Source organism: Ooceraea biroi, chromosome 3 (assembly GCF_003672135.1).
Source record: "Ooceraea biroi isolate clonal line C1 chromosome 3, Obir_v5.4, whole genome shotgun sequence".
NCBI lineage: Eukaryota > Metazoa > Arthropoda > Insecta > Hymenoptera > Formicidae > Ooceraea > Ooceraea biroi.
In genome coordinates, this window is record NC_039508.1 from 2,226,530 (window position 1) to 2,240,094 (window position 13,565).

The 13,565-nt window shown below is 41.5% G+C and overlaps 5 protein-coding genes across 7 annotated transcripts in view; 4 read left to right on the top strand and 1 right to left on the bottom strand.

The window, feature by feature from the left end:
* Nucleotides 1-5,987, bottom strand: part of LOC105283207 (histone acetyltransferase KAT7) — a 33,847-nt gene extending 27,860 nt beyond the window's left edge. The window contains exons 1-9 of one of the 3 annotated variants that reach the window (XM_011345798.3): nucleotides 5,781-5,987; nucleotides 5,104-5,572; nucleotides 4,759-5,001; nucleotides 4,053-4,292; nucleotides 3,781-3,960; nucleotides 2,890-3,265; nucleotides 2,486-2,777; nucleotides 2,067-2,311; nucleotides 1,671-1,857 (exon numbers count right to left, since the gene is read on the bottom strand). In XM_011345798.3, the coding sequence (XP_011344100.1) occupies nucleotides 1,671-1,857; nucleotides 2,067-2,311; nucleotides 2,486-2,777; nucleotides 2,890-3,265; nucleotides 3,781-3,960; nucleotides 4,053-4,292; nucleotides 4,759-5,001; nucleotides 5,104-5,572; nucleotides 5,781-5,798 (2,250 nt within the window). In that variant the 5' untranslated portion in view covers nucleotides 5,799-5,987. Of the gene's footprint in view, nucleotides 1-1,670; nucleotides 1,858-2,066; nucleotides 2,312-2,485; nucleotides 2,778-2,889; nucleotides 3,266-3,780; nucleotides 3,961-4,037; nucleotides 4,293-4,758; nucleotides 5,002-5,103; nucleotides 5,573-5,780 lie in introns of all 3 variants that reach the window. The other 2 variants (XM_011345797.3, XM_020032921.2) reach the window with 2 other exon arrangements.
* Nucleotides 5,988-6,331: 344 nt separating this feature from the next.
* Nucleotides 6,332-7,456, top strand: LOC113561679. Its single transcript, XM_026968441.1, has 2 exons — nucleotides 6,332-6,367; nucleotides 6,830-7,456. The coding sequence occupies exons 1-2, from the start codon at nucleotides 6,332-6,334 to the stop codon at nucleotides 7,454-7,456; spliced, it is 663 nt and encodes a 220-aa protein (XP_026824242.1).
* An 8-nt stretch (nucleotides 7,457-7,464) lies between these two features.
* LOC105283215 lies at nucleotides 7,465-8,625 on the top strand. Its single transcript, XM_011345808.2, has one exon. The coding sequence runs from the start codon at nucleotides 7,465-7,467 to the stop codon at nucleotides 8,623-8,625; it is 1,161 nt and encodes a 386-aa protein (XP_011344110.2).
* Nucleotides 8,626-8,645: 20 nt separating this feature from the next.
* On the top strand, nucleotides 8,646-10,041 carry LOC113561682. Its single transcript, XM_026968473.1, has one exon. The coding sequence runs from the start codon at nucleotides 8,746-8,748 to the stop codon at nucleotides 9,439-9,441; it is 696 nt and encodes a 231-aa protein (XP_026824274.1). The 5' UTR covers nucleotides 8,646-8,745; the 3' UTR covers nucleotides 9,442-10,041.
* Nucleotides 10,001-13,544, top strand: LOC105283205 (ATP-dependent RNA helicase Ddx1). The gene is made up of 12 exons (XM_011345794.3): nucleotides 10,001-10,134; nucleotides 10,263-10,314; nucleotides 10,384-10,574; nucleotides 10,654-10,850; nucleotides 10,952-11,422; nucleotides 11,494-11,663; nucleotides 11,735-11,897; nucleotides 11,994-12,180; nucleotides 12,267-12,560; nucleotides 12,641-12,858; nucleotides 12,961-13,081; nucleotides 13,162-13,544. The coding sequence occupies exons 1-12, from the start codon at nucleotides 10,119-10,121 to the stop codon at nucleotides 13,269-13,271; spliced, it is 2,190 nt and encodes a 729-aa protein (XP_011344096.1). The 5' UTR covers nucleotides 10,001-10,118; the 3' UTR covers nucleotides 13,272-13,544.
* Nucleotides 13,545-13,565: the final 21 nt, after the last annotated feature.

Sequence of the window (13,565 nt, forward strand, 5' to 3'; positions counted from 1 at the left end):
TAATTTGCCAGCCGTCCGAACCTGGCTGTCCAGCGGGAGAACTGAATCGTTGATATTAATACTTCAAAACGAGAACCAATGTCAGTCTATTTTCACAGCTAAAAGGATTCGTGCATGTAACATGTATCCAAAATTACACCGCTTGTCCTGAATCCCAGGACCCGATGTGATAAGGGCATTGTTTTGGAAGATAATGGAACGAGCCCTTTTGAAAATATATCACTCGTATTTATGTGCGTATTCCAACGAAATTAAGATAAAATTAAGTTCAGAACTAAAACGCTATTTTGAACATTCTTCCGTATAAGTGACTGGAACATGGGCCTTACAGAGAGCTCATGTACGATGTAATGTAATTTCGAATGAAGAGGATACTTCGGAAATTTAACTGAATATTTCATGGCGAGACACGCCCTCTTTTACGCGAGACATAACACGATTTGGCAGGCCCGACAGTCACGATAAAGACTAGCTGTTTCGTGCAATTTGTATTACCAAAGTCGAGCGTCGCAACCTACATCTTCAATCGTTTATATATATATAGTATCGAGCGAACCTGCATTATTAAGTAGAAGCTTTAAAATCGATGGGCACGCTCGTACGTAGTACATTACAAGTTACAAAGTAGCAATAAATGATAATTTCTTTCACGAGAAAAGATTATCAATCAAAGAATCCATTATTACAGGACAGAAACGATATTTTCTGATAATAAGGTATTCTATCGAACAAACGGCGCAAACATATTGACGAAACAATCCGCTTGATAAGATGCCAGTGTAACAATTTGTACAACGGATAATCTCTCCCTTTGCATTCTCGGACAAAGATTTTTTCGGCTTATTGAACGAGGGAGAGAAAAGATAAGAATAGACGGAGACAGATCGGTCGTGGAGGAAAGGCGGTGTCTCCGTATGAGACAAAAGATAAAGGAATCAAGGGGCGAGGAGGTTTGAGTCAAGTCAGGAGGAAATTTTCGCCGTGTCCCCACGGGTTGGCAGGAACTGGGGAGGGTGAAGAGGATTGGCGGCGTCTTGCTAGCGCCAGGGTCAGAGGTCGTTGAACGTCGGTAAAGATTTCGACTCCCGGCAGTGCCGCGTTCCGCGGTAAATAGACGTGCGTGGTGCCCACCCACGCCCGCGTGAAGCAACGTGTGTGCGTACAGCCCGACTCGGCTTGGGTGATGGAGAAAGGTCAGATACGAGACACCCTCTTCGTACGAGGCGCACCCTTGTTCGCGTAATCCCTGCTCGCTATGTTACGAGCCGGCTAAGCCGAAAGAAAGAAAGGCCGGAAACGTGCGGACCGATGATGGATTTCGTCAGCTACGTCAAATCAGGATTGACAAATAGTTCCGAGATTTTCAAGGCGAATGACTTGTTTGCAGGAAACGGCATTCCTACCGCTGCGATCGCATTGCATACGCAATAAATCTAATTTCAATTTAGTTGGCAGATTAACATTAAATATTGCGCACGAATCTGTTATTGCTACGAAATGATTGTCATGCGAATCGAATAAGAAATTCTTGCAAGTAACATTATCTTATCTCTCCGATAGATATTTCTGTTGTACTTGCGAGGCAAAGTTTATCGAGTTCACACAGTTGAGTACTTCAAGGCGGAATGCAAGTGGGCGTGTAATTAATAACAACAAGAAACAGTACTCACTTTGCTGAAGTATCCGACAGTATGACAGCCCTCGGCGTCTCCGATCGTCATAACGTAGAAGAGAAACGGCTCGACGTCGTAATACAACGTTTTATGATCCAGGAAGAATTTGGCCAGCAAACAGAGGTTCTGACAGTACTGCTTGTATCGCTTGCCGTCCACTTCCCATACGCCTATTTTATCCTTTCTGTAAAGAAGGCAAATTATGTATGAGGGAAGATATACATATAATTCTAACTAAAATTTTGCGGATTTAATTTAAGATAAATAAGAGAAAACTGCAGAATTTCTTGTAATTTTTAAAAGTTACAAATTTCTAGCTTAGTGAAATATTTCAGCAATAATTATTTAGCTTTATTCCATCGTTTTGGCTTTCGACACCATGTATGTGCTCACCTATACACTTCGTGTCCCGGTGGATGCCTCCATAAACACTTTTCTCTGTGTCTTCTTAATACTTGTCGACTCTTGGCATACTTCAAACAATACTCGCATAGGTAAAGCTTCGGAGCACGGCTGTATTCCTCGGGATATGGACTTTGATACCAAACTTCCATTTCCCATTTGCCCATTTCCACGATTCGTGTGCCACCACCGTTCCTACCTTCACCTTCGTAATCCAAGTCTTTTAACTCCTTTTCCTGGAACACAAAATGCAGTTATAAATCAGAACGCTCTTGTATGATATATTTGGAATATAAAAATATACATTAACGTTGAATTAATATTGAAGTATATTAAATAATTTCAAGTATCTAATGTCTATCGTGTAATATTATACCGGCTCCTACGCGTATGTGAAATCGGATACTCACGATTTTCTCGCTGGCCACCGCCTGAGCCTCCATAAACATTTTCAAATCGTAGTCGGGAGTGAGGTTGCTCAGCCGGGGCTGCCTGTCCTTCTCATTTCCTTGCATCTCCCCGCCGCTATCGCTCTCGTTACCATCGCCGGAGTGCCCTTTCCATTTGTTTCTCATTTCTCGTACTTTAAGTTGGTAATTGCGTTGCTCCGTAGTCTGATGAACACCCTTGGGCTTCTTGGCTAAATTCGCTATCGCCTTTTTCCGCTCGTCCTCTCGCTTTTTTCTCTCCTTGTAAAACTCTCTGGGAAAGACAAGTAGCCCTTCTATATATCCCATATTATATTCTTATATTCTAATTTGCCATTACGATTGGTTTCAAGCTGCAATCGACGACGCAACTCGCATCAACTTACACGCAAGACTGTGGCGTGGTATTGTGGTACAGCGGACATGCTTCCAGGGTAAAGTGCGAGTCGAATTTTCCGGAGAGATGACCCCGCGAGTCGCATTGTGCAGCAAGCGGACATTCTCGTTCCTTCGTCGCGCGCGTTCGATTGTAAGCGGCCTGGCCTGTTCGATTACCGGTGCTATTGGAAGCAGCACCACTGTTCTGCGTCGATCTACCGGCTCCGGAAGATTGTCTGGCAGCGACGGACGGTCCAGCGCGTTTCACAGGCGATTTGCTCGTACTCCTCTTGATCTCCTCTTGCTCGGCTGGTCTCATCATATACAAATCACAGGGAGTCAGCACAATTTGCAGGATACGATTACATCTTACCGTTTCTGTACCTGCCGCCGTAAGCAAAAAGACTGTATCTGCATCTTAGGACACTTTGGACATGCTTTTTTTCTATTCATGAAACGTTCGTCCCATCGACTATAGGAATCCTACGGTACAATTCGCATACACATACATGTCCAATCCCGAACCCGCAAATACTGCTTTTTTATATTAAGGAGACAGTACAGAAAAGTTCCTAAATCTAGAAGCTTGCAGAAGTTGCGTCTATCATTTCTCTGTTCAAGCGCTCATGCTATCTAGAGAGAGAGGAAAACTACAGTAAGTAATAAATAAAATAAAATAAGCCATAAATAAATACAACTTGAGAAAGAGTACTCAAACACATAGAATCATTGGAGTCGAAGCATAAGATCGCAGGAAGAACGCAGAATAACATAAAGAGAACTCAACACATAGGACAGGATAAACGTGAAACACAACTACGATGTACTACGTCAAACCAAGCCATATACAAGTCGGTGCGCGCGACTTATCGAAATCTAGGATTGCTTCTTGCTTATACCTGTATCAGACTCGGAATCGCTAGCCGCCTTCGCCTGCAGCTGGAGCAACTTGCTTCCTTTACGCGTTTGCAGCTTGCGCCTTCCCTTTGCCGCCGTTTTTGAGGGCGGTGGTTCCTGATCTTCTATTTCTTTGTCACTCGCAGACGCGTCATCTCCGTCGTCTTCGCTCTTTACAGCACCTGTACACGGACAAAATCTCGTTTTACATTCTCGATATTGTGATACAGTATATTACTACGAAGTTTTATTAATATACTTTGTCGTTTTGTACACTTTTGTGGTTTCACTGGAGCAACTGTAGCGGAGGGTCTCTTAGGTGCATTGGTCATAGTATTATTTGCTAATGTACTGTTGGATTGTGTCTCCTTTTTTTTCGGCCGAGGTTGAGAGCTGGTGACGCTCTCGGATGATTCCGAGTCGCTGCTGCTGTCTGTGCTAGCCGAGGATGCTGAACCGGAACTCTTCGAACTCGCAGAACTATCTGATTTCTGTGGCTGAGCGGGTTTCGCGACTGCAGAAAAGTAGTAGATTAAAGATGTGTATAAAAATAAATAAATAAATTGATATAAAACTGTAGACATGTTCCCAGTAAAATATATTGATGCTGATCTTTAGATTACACGAAGGAAATGATCTCCAAAAACACAAAAAAAAGGCTAAAGAGAAAACATTATCGGAATAATAACAAGAGTTAACCTTGACTCAATAAACATCCATCTTTAGCCAAATATGTAGCCAATCAACTTGCAGCTTTTCCGTAAAAGTGCAAGTTGATTGGCCACACGTTTCTCGGATCGAGATCTGGGATTGATTTCTAGCATCGTAGACACGAGGCTTTAGACATCCATATATTACATTGGAACACTTAAAATCGAACGACAGTTAACTAAATTCATGCATGAAACGAAAACGTTCTGGAAATAATCTCTTCGCTTTTCTGTAACTTAACAAGAATAATAAGCAAGATAATTATTTACCAGGTCTGCTCGCTGCTGCAGGTTTCTGTCTGGTATCATTTAACTTTGCTCTGGCTGGAGGATTTTTCGAGCATTTTGCTGAACTACTTGTCGGTTTCACTGCACTGACTTTCGCAGAGACACCGCTATCACTCTCACTGCTATTTTCTGGACTAAATATGCTCTTTTTCTTTAATCTTTTCTGTACTGGTTCTGATATCTTTCCAGATTTCTCAAGAGCTTTGCCATTAGCGCTTGTAGAGCCTGAAAAATCCACTTATGTTTTAAATAAGAGTTACATATTGTTTGAAACAATTTTAAATAAGAATATATTTCTTATTGCTTTAACTGAGATCCGATATGTACCAGAAAATTTATTCGGCTTGCTACTAAGTGCCTTTGCAACAGGTGTAGCTTTGTGCTGTCCAGATGCAGGCACTGGTTTTGCGGGAGACCTTTGCGTCTTGACAACTGGTGCTACAGTAGCGGTGGCTTTTGGTTTAGCTGGTGGTTTTCTCTTTTGAGATGGTTTTGCCTTACTGGGTGATTCTTCGGATTCAGAAGAATAGACTGCTGCTCTGGGTTTCGGCGGTTGTCTATCCTTATTCTTATTTTCCAGAGGTAGCACAGAAGCTGTTTCAGCTTTAGATTTGACATGACGAGTAACTGGAAATGATGCCTTCTTCTTGATTCTCTCTGTGTCGGATGCCTTCTGACTATTAGCGGAAGTGCTCGAGTTTTCTGAGTCAGACGAACTAGATTCGCTGCCTGAACTTGATGAGCTACTCGAGGAGGAACCAGAGCTACTCGACGATGTAGATTCTGAGCTTGTCGTCTGCAAAGCGACATCGCGTATTTCAATATAAAATTGTGTGCTTTTGGAACAACAGACACAAAATCAAATGTGCATCTTCACAAATCTTACATGTATGTTCAGACAGAGAAAGAATAAAATAACAGGATGTGTCAAGCTAGATCTGTTAAGTGAATAAGGATGTAAAAAAGAATATTATTTCATTCGCATAACCTGTCCATAGATTCACCTTTCGTTTCGGCGTCATTTTTGCAGTGCTGCTTTTTACTCAGTTGCGAAATGTCAAGTATCATCTCCACATTCCCAATTATAGTGAATTCTGTCTCGCAGCAACCACTTTTCCTTACGATTATTACGTTATAAAAACATTTTATTTATCAAACTACACAATTATACATTACATTATGTACATATACACTGTTTATACGCGTAAAATACAGCACGGTATATACATATACATATCGTAACTTCCTGTCATGTTGATGCGAACTGAATGGAGTACGCACGCGTAAGTGAGGATGTGATCCAGTTGACCTTTCAAATGTTTCTGAACACCTTTTATTCTTCTTCTTTCAAGTGAAAAGAAGAAAAAAAGTGTTTTGAAGCATTTGGACCGCAGCCGCATCAACATGATCTAAACTTTTCCTTTCATTTAATTCATCCTTGAATCTTGATAGATAAAAATAGAACTTGTCAATTTGACCTGTCGTTGAGTTATACTAGAGTCCTAAATATTACAGAAGCGCGAATGGGCACCCTCTTTCTGATTGGTCGGCCGCCATGTTGAGGCACAAGGCCCCGCGTTGTTCAAATAGGGTATAGGTAATATGGCGACAATGCGAAAGAAGATAGTGAAAATACAAAGTTTGTATTGCATTAATTACGTTATTATTTCCTGTGACGGTAAGTAGAAATGTTTTCTTCATGTTTTCAAGTAAGTATAGGAGACTTTATTGACGTGAGCTCGTTATTTGTGCCTAGCAGCATATATGTAGTGTAATCTTTTCATCCGTACATTCTTATTATAATTATTTTTTATGCTCTATTATAGATGAAGTACTGTGCAGTTAGTTGGTGTAACGTACACGAAAAGCAAGGCTTTATGTTATTTAGATTTCCGAAAGAATCAGAAAGGCGTGCGAAATGGATTTCATTAGTGAATCGTTTAAACTGGCAACCTCATGCATATAGCGTCATTTGTGAAGTATGTATCACTATTTGTGTTTTGTATTAATCGCTATCAATAAAGTTACATCCATTGTTTGTTCAACTGTTCAGATTCATTTTGGTGAAGACCAGTGGGAGCAGAAGAGGGTCGATGGTTCAAGAAAGTTGCGGTGCTCAGCTATTCCATCATTATTATCTTCAGAAGAAAATTCTTCGCCTACTCCTTACATCGATAATCGTGATGTGCAGGAGGATTGTCGCACGCACAGTGCTCCAGCAACCATCTCCCATCCTGCGACATTCGTTCCCCAATCACGAAGCCCTTTAAAAGATATTTCTAATATAAATGTTAGTACTGCTATTCCTCCAGCAACTTCTGTCACTTCTGTCAATTTAAGCGAGAAAATAGCTACACCGAAAAGACAGACCTCACCAATTATAGATGTTACCGAAGATGAATCTGTGGAAGTTTTGAAGCAGCGATTAAAGGTGAAAGAGAAAGAAGTAGCCGCACTTCAGATAAAACAAATTTCTATGCAGAAATTAACAAATCGAATTTTGCGGAGTTACTGCAATATGAAGAAGCGACATAAAACAATACAAATAAAGCTGAAAAGACTTCAAGAAGCCCATCGAAACCGTAGACTTGCCCTCAGATTGCACGAAGACCAATTTAAGGCTCTGTGTTCAAAGTCTACAAGAGGAAAAAAGTGGAGCACTTCAAGTATTATCGACTAATATACAAGATGAAGTGGGGCACGCAAGGCTACTCGGACTTTGTCAAGAAGTTCCCGCTTTTTCCTTCAATCAGAACACTTCAGGAAGCAGTTGAACATTTAAAGTTTGAGCCAGGCATTCTGACAAAAGTATTTGATGTAATTGAGTGTCAAGTTCCAAATATGGCATCTCATGAGATACACTGCATAATAGCATTAGATGAAATGGCTATTAAACCCGGTGAGACGTATGATCAAGGCAGTAAAAGATTCATTGGTTTATGTACGTTTCCTGGGCACACCGGCATGGCAAAGAAAGCATTGGTCATTGCATTAGCAGGAATCACTACTCGATGGAAGTATGCTGTGGCATATTATCTCACAAATAAGACTGATTTCGAAGCCAAACTAACAGACTGCAATCCTACAGGAAATGCATTAAAAGATATTATCAGTAAGATTATTGTGAAAGCTGAGAACATTGGTCTGAAAGTTGCAGCTGTAATTTCAGACATGGGGTCTGACAATCTGTCTTTGTGGAGAGCTTGGAATATTGGATGCCATCGAAACAGTGAAATAAGATGCAGCATCCCTCATCCAGCACGACCACAAGACAGATTATATATCATGCCTGATCCCGTGCATGTATTTAAAAACATCCGTTCCATGTTGGAGAATCAGGAAATTATTTCTTTGCCTCAGTCTATTGTAGAGTCTCAAGGCCTTAGCCATCCTTTTGTGGAAGTAAAACACATAGAAGAATTACTGCGTCACGAAAAAAAGTTTGAATTTAAGATTGCCAACAAATTGAAAGAGTGTAGTCTCCGGGTGAAAAATCACTTTTCCACAATGAAAGTGTCCACAGCAAGGTCCGTCATTTGTCGAAGAACAGCAATTGGCCTCAATGTCTATGCAAAGACAACAGCAAATTCAAAACCTCTCACTACAGCTTTCTTTATTGTTCTTGTACAGCAGCATTGGTTTGATCTTGTCACCATCAGAAGTAGTAAGTTGGCTCTTAGTAAGAAAAATGAGGATGCATATAACAAAGCTATTGAGCATCTGCAATTCACGACGCACGTATTCCAACATATGAAGATTGGTACAAAAGGTCACTGGAAACCAGTTCAGACAGGACTACTCATGGTAGTTGAACGTCTACTGTTGCTGCAGAATTATTTTTTGAATTAAGTTGGCCTCCCATTTTTGTTACTTGACCGCTTCATTCAGGATTTTCTGGAAAATCTTTTTTCTCTTTTGCGTTTCAGACAGCCTGTTCCTAATGCTATACATCTGAAACATAATTTGAAGATGATTACCTTGTCAGAGTTGTGCAATAATACCAAGAGAAACACCAACTATGAGAGAGATGTTGATAATACTGAAGTTGAAAACATTAAGGACGATTTCCTGCAGTATTCTAAAACTTTAGCAATCGCACGACAACGTGAAGAAAACTTAAATGCATTTTTCGAAACATGTTCCATTCATGTGCCACAGGTGACTGATGATCAGATGCATAGCATTGATACATGGGAATGGCCAATAATATATGACATAGTTGGATCAGTTGTGCATAGTATAAAGTGCACAAACATGACCGTCTGTGATAAGTGTTTCACAGGTGTACTCTGGAAGGGTGAAGGGCATCATCCTTATTCCTTTATTGTTAAAATGAGAAGTTACGAAGAGAACAGCCTTCTATGTGTATCGGATTCCTGTTTTAAAGCAATTTTGAAGACTGAAATCACCTTCCGAAATTTGGCAGACACACTTATTCAACTAAAAGATATGAACATTGTGCAGTTTCTAACAGCAGAGGTACAATATGTCTGGGAAGGAGCAAATATACCTTTATGCCATAATATCAGTACCAAAATCCTGAAGAGGTTTATCGCAATGCGATTGCGAATACATGGATTAAACAGAAGAAAACAATGTGCTGAAATGAACATTGAACGTAGTTATAACAGTAAGACTATAGCCAGGTTTACTACTATTTATTGATTCGAAACATGCAATAAACATAAGTGCAATAAAGGTAGTTTTAGCAATGTGCAATAAAGATAATGTTCCTTATAACTACAGGAATTGGTTGTTTAACTCGTTACAAAACAAAAGTTATTTAAATAAGTATACACAAATACAGATTATTTTTTTTATTTCTTATGATGTCCAAATATTAATGCAAGTCATTGTATGATTATAATTTCATAAATATACATGAAAAATATATTATTAGACTATCTACAATAGCACAGCTGTCCTGGAGCAGGCAGTAGCATATATATTTGTGCCTCAAGATGGCGGCGGAGTGGGGGTACCATTCGCGCCTCTAATATTTCGGACTCTAAGTTATACTACCTCATTTCTCCGACACAAACTGTGGAGGCTCGTAGCTGAGATTTTTGGAACTAAGTTTTACGAGAGAAAAAGATGCAAGCTGCACTACCAGTCTGTAGGCAGGTTACAAGTGGTTTCAGAAAATTCTGATAGATGACACTAGGGCCCCGTGCAACATCTTGACATGTTGCGAAGAGTCGAGTGACGTTTAACCAATTTGCGATATTTCGCCGGATTTGGAGTCGCAAACCGGTCGTACTGAAAGAAAGAGATATAATTCTAATTATTATAACTTCTGCAATATTTTACACTCATATTTAGGGGCACCGGATTAAAAGAAAATGACTGCTTTCGAAGGTAAAACGATTAACAAATTATTCCTTATACTTTAACTTGTACGAAGTATCAATGTGGATGTGCTAAAGTGATGCAATAATAATTATATCAGTTTTGACATGGAATGTTACATAAATCTCTTTCTTTAGAAATGGGAGTTTTGCCGGAGATAGCAAAAGCGGTGGACGACATGGATTGGACGTGAGTAAAGATCTCAAAGACGTCAACTTTGTTTGAAGCTATTTATTGTTGAGAGATCACAAATTACAGACTACCGACGGACGTCCAAGCGGAAGCTATTCCTCTAATTCTGGGTGGTGGAGATGTCCTCATGGCTGCAGAAACTGGCAGTGGAAAGACTGGTGCTTTCTGTCTACCTATTTTACAAACAGTTTGGGAGACTCTTAAGGATCTGCAGTCTGGAAAAGGAGGTGGAGGTGGAGCTGCGCAAGCTCAACAATGTGTGTAGTAAAGTTTGCCAATTGTAAATCAATTAGAAAATTGTTAAGAAGGAAACATGAATTCTTTATCACCTTTTAGCGCACTGGGGATTAAGTTTATTTGACCGAGGACGAGCCTTGGCAGTAACGCCAGATGGTTTGAGATGCCAGAGCAGAGAGCAAAAGGAGTGGCATGGTTGTCGTGCAAATAAAGGAGTCTCGGGGAGCGGTAAATACTTCTTTGAAGCCACGGTGACTGATGAAGGTTTGTGCAGAGTAGGCTGGTCTACATCTCAGGTAAGCGTCTTCAAAGTCGAATAGCTATCATTACTTTAAACTCTTTACACTTACAGTAACAAGGTAGAAGAACTCACCAAAACCTTCTGTTTGTGGAATAGGCCGCCTTAGATTTAGGAACAGATAAATTCGGTTACGGTTTCGGCGGGACCGGCAAGAAATCGAACGCGAAGCAATTCGACAATTACGGGGAAGCCTTTGGAATGCACGACGTGATCGGATGTTTTCTGGACTTGGTAAAGGGCGAGATCAGATACACCAAGAACGGCGCCGACTTGGGCGTCGCGTTTACGTTGAACGGGCAGCAAAAGTCGCAGACGTACTATCCGGCCGTCGTGTTGAAGAACGCTGAAATGGCCTTTAATTTCGGAGCGCAGCCGTTTAAGCATCCGCCTCCAAACGACTATGTGGCCGTGTCCTCGGCTGCGAAAGAATCCGTCAAGTACAATCCTGTTAACAGCAGCCAGAGTCAGACGAACAAAAGCGATAAACCAGTGAACAACGCACCCCAAGCGATCATCATAGAGCCCTCTCGCGAACTAGCTGAGCAGACTTACAATCAGATCCAGAAGGTGAATAAAACTTGTACAATCATGGTACTGATACCGATATTAACAGTGTCTTGTTTCTTGTCTTGTTTCAGTTTAAAACCCATTTAAAGGATCCAACAATCAGAGAATTGCTCGTTATTGGTGGGGTGAACGTGAAAGAACAGATTGCCACCTTGAATTCCGGTGTCGACATCGTAGTCGGAACTCCTGGGCGACTGGAAGATCTCATACAAGGCGGCTATTTATTATTAACACATTGCAGGTAGCTTAGCGTTCAGCTATAAAGAAGCAACGTTAGATCGGACAAAATTAATGTTTTTTTTTTTTCTTCAGATTTTTCGTGCTAGATGAAGCCGACGGATTACTGAAACAGGGTTACACTGAACTTATCGATCGTCTGCACAGACAAATCCCGAAAATTACGTCGGACGGTAAGCGATTGCAGATGATCGTGTGTTCGGCGACTTTGCACGCGTTCGAAGTTAAAAAGATGGCTGTGAGTACATCCAGACGCATTTTCGAGATACAATTATTATTATTATTATTATTATTGTGCATACATCGAACTTGGAGTATTCACTGTCCGTCGTAGGAACGTTTGATGCATTTCCCAACGTGGGTGGATCTAAAAGGCGAGGACGCAGTGCCGGAGACCGTGCATCACGTCGTAGTGACGGTGGATCCGCAGAAGGACAAGTCGTGGCACAATCTGAGGCACCACGTACAAACCGACGCCGTGCACGCGCGGGACAACGTGAGACCGGGGAATAATACCGCCGGTTAGATGATAATCGTCATCACGCAGTGAACATAGTAACAGCGTGCAACGAGAACGGGAGCGCTAACGGTTGCGTTTAATTCATAGAGACACTGTCGGAGGCGGTGAAAATGCTGAAGGGGGAGTACTGCATCCGCGCGATCAGGGAACACAAGATGGACCGGGCACTGATATTCTGCAGAACGAAACTCGACTGCGACAATCTGGAGAGGTTCCTCAAGCAGTCCGACGCGCAGCAGTTCTCGTGCGTGTGCCTGCACGGGGACAGAAAGCCCCCAGAACGTAAGGCTAATTTGGAGAAGTTTAAGCGTCAGGAGGTGAAGTTCCTGATCTGTACCGACGTGGCGGCCAGAGGATTGGATATCACCGGTCTGCCGTTCAGTGAGTGATCGCGAGCAGTCAGAGCATTCAGAGACGAGAGAGAAATACGTTATGATGCGCGTTACCTCTCGTTTTTCCAGTGATAAACATAACTCTGCCCGACGAAAAGTCCAATTACGTGCATCGCATCGGAAGAGTTGGCAGAGCCGAGAGGATGGGTCTGGCCATCTCGTTGGTCAGCAGCGTGCCGGAGAAGGTGTGGTATCACGGCGAGTGGTGCCCCTCGCGCGGAAGGAACTGTAACAATACCAATCTGACCGACCAAGGTGGCTGTTGCACGTGGTACAACGAACCCATGGTGAGTTATAGTCTGGCTTCGATTCGAGACGCATTCCACATTTACACATGAAATCATTGACTGTGAAACGTGCAGAAAGTTCGTAACCACACATCTTTGCAGTACTTGGCGGATATTGAGGACCACTTGAACGTGACGATTCAACAGGTCGGAACCGACATAAAAGTGCCACTAAACGAATTCGATGGAAAAGTCACGTACGGCGAGAAGAGACTCGCAATGGGTGAGCAATATATTAAATATGAATTCTTACTGCACGTCAGAACGAGTAATTAATGAATCAATTGTTTGTGTATCTCACAGGATCCAATTACGAGAATCATGTTCAACAAATGGCGCCTATTGTGGCTAACTTAGCCGCGCTGGAAGGTAAAGCACAGCTTGCGTTCTTAAAAACCTATCTAGTGAAATGAAACATACGTTAAAAACAAGATCACAAACGAGAAAACGATTGAAATCTTACTCGAATCTCACGATACTTATTCAGAGTTTTGCTCATGATGAAGTATGCATATTACGAAGACTAATAATGTTATCGCTTTTAATACGATATCCTATATCATTACTATTATTGTTTCTTTCTTGTATTTATCAACACTTTCGAAGCTTCTTTTGCATTTGTACAAAATCATGGCGTCGAAAGCTCGCGCGTTGTGTAATAAGAATATAAGTGTAAGCAATGGAAAGCTGTGTTTCTTCTTTGTGTT

Coding starts and splice junctions, on each gene's coding strand:
- LOC113561679 (XM_026968441.1), top strand. CDS start 6,332: ATGTTGAGGCACAAGGCCCCGCGTTGTTCAAATAGG. Junction 6,368..6,829: donor CCCCGCGTTGTTCAAATAGG/GTATAGGTAATA, acceptor TCAACTGTTCAG/ATTCATTTTGGTGAAGACCA.
- LOC105283215 (XM_011345808.2), top strand. CDS start 7,465: ATGAAGTGGGGCACGCAAGGCTACTCGGACTTTGTCAAGAAGTTCCCG.
- LOC113561682 (XM_026968473.1), top strand. CDS start 8,746: ATGATTACCTTGTCAGAGTTGTGCAATAATACCAAGAGAAACACCAAC.
- LOC105283205 (XM_011345794.3), top strand. Junction 10,315..10,383: donor GTGGACGACATGGATTGGAC/GTGAGTAAAGAT, acceptor CACAAATTACAG/ACTACCGACGGACGTCCAAG. Junction 13,082..13,161: donor CGAGAAGAGACTCGCAATGG/GTGAGCAATATA, acceptor TGTATCTCACAG/GATCCAATTACGAGAATCAT.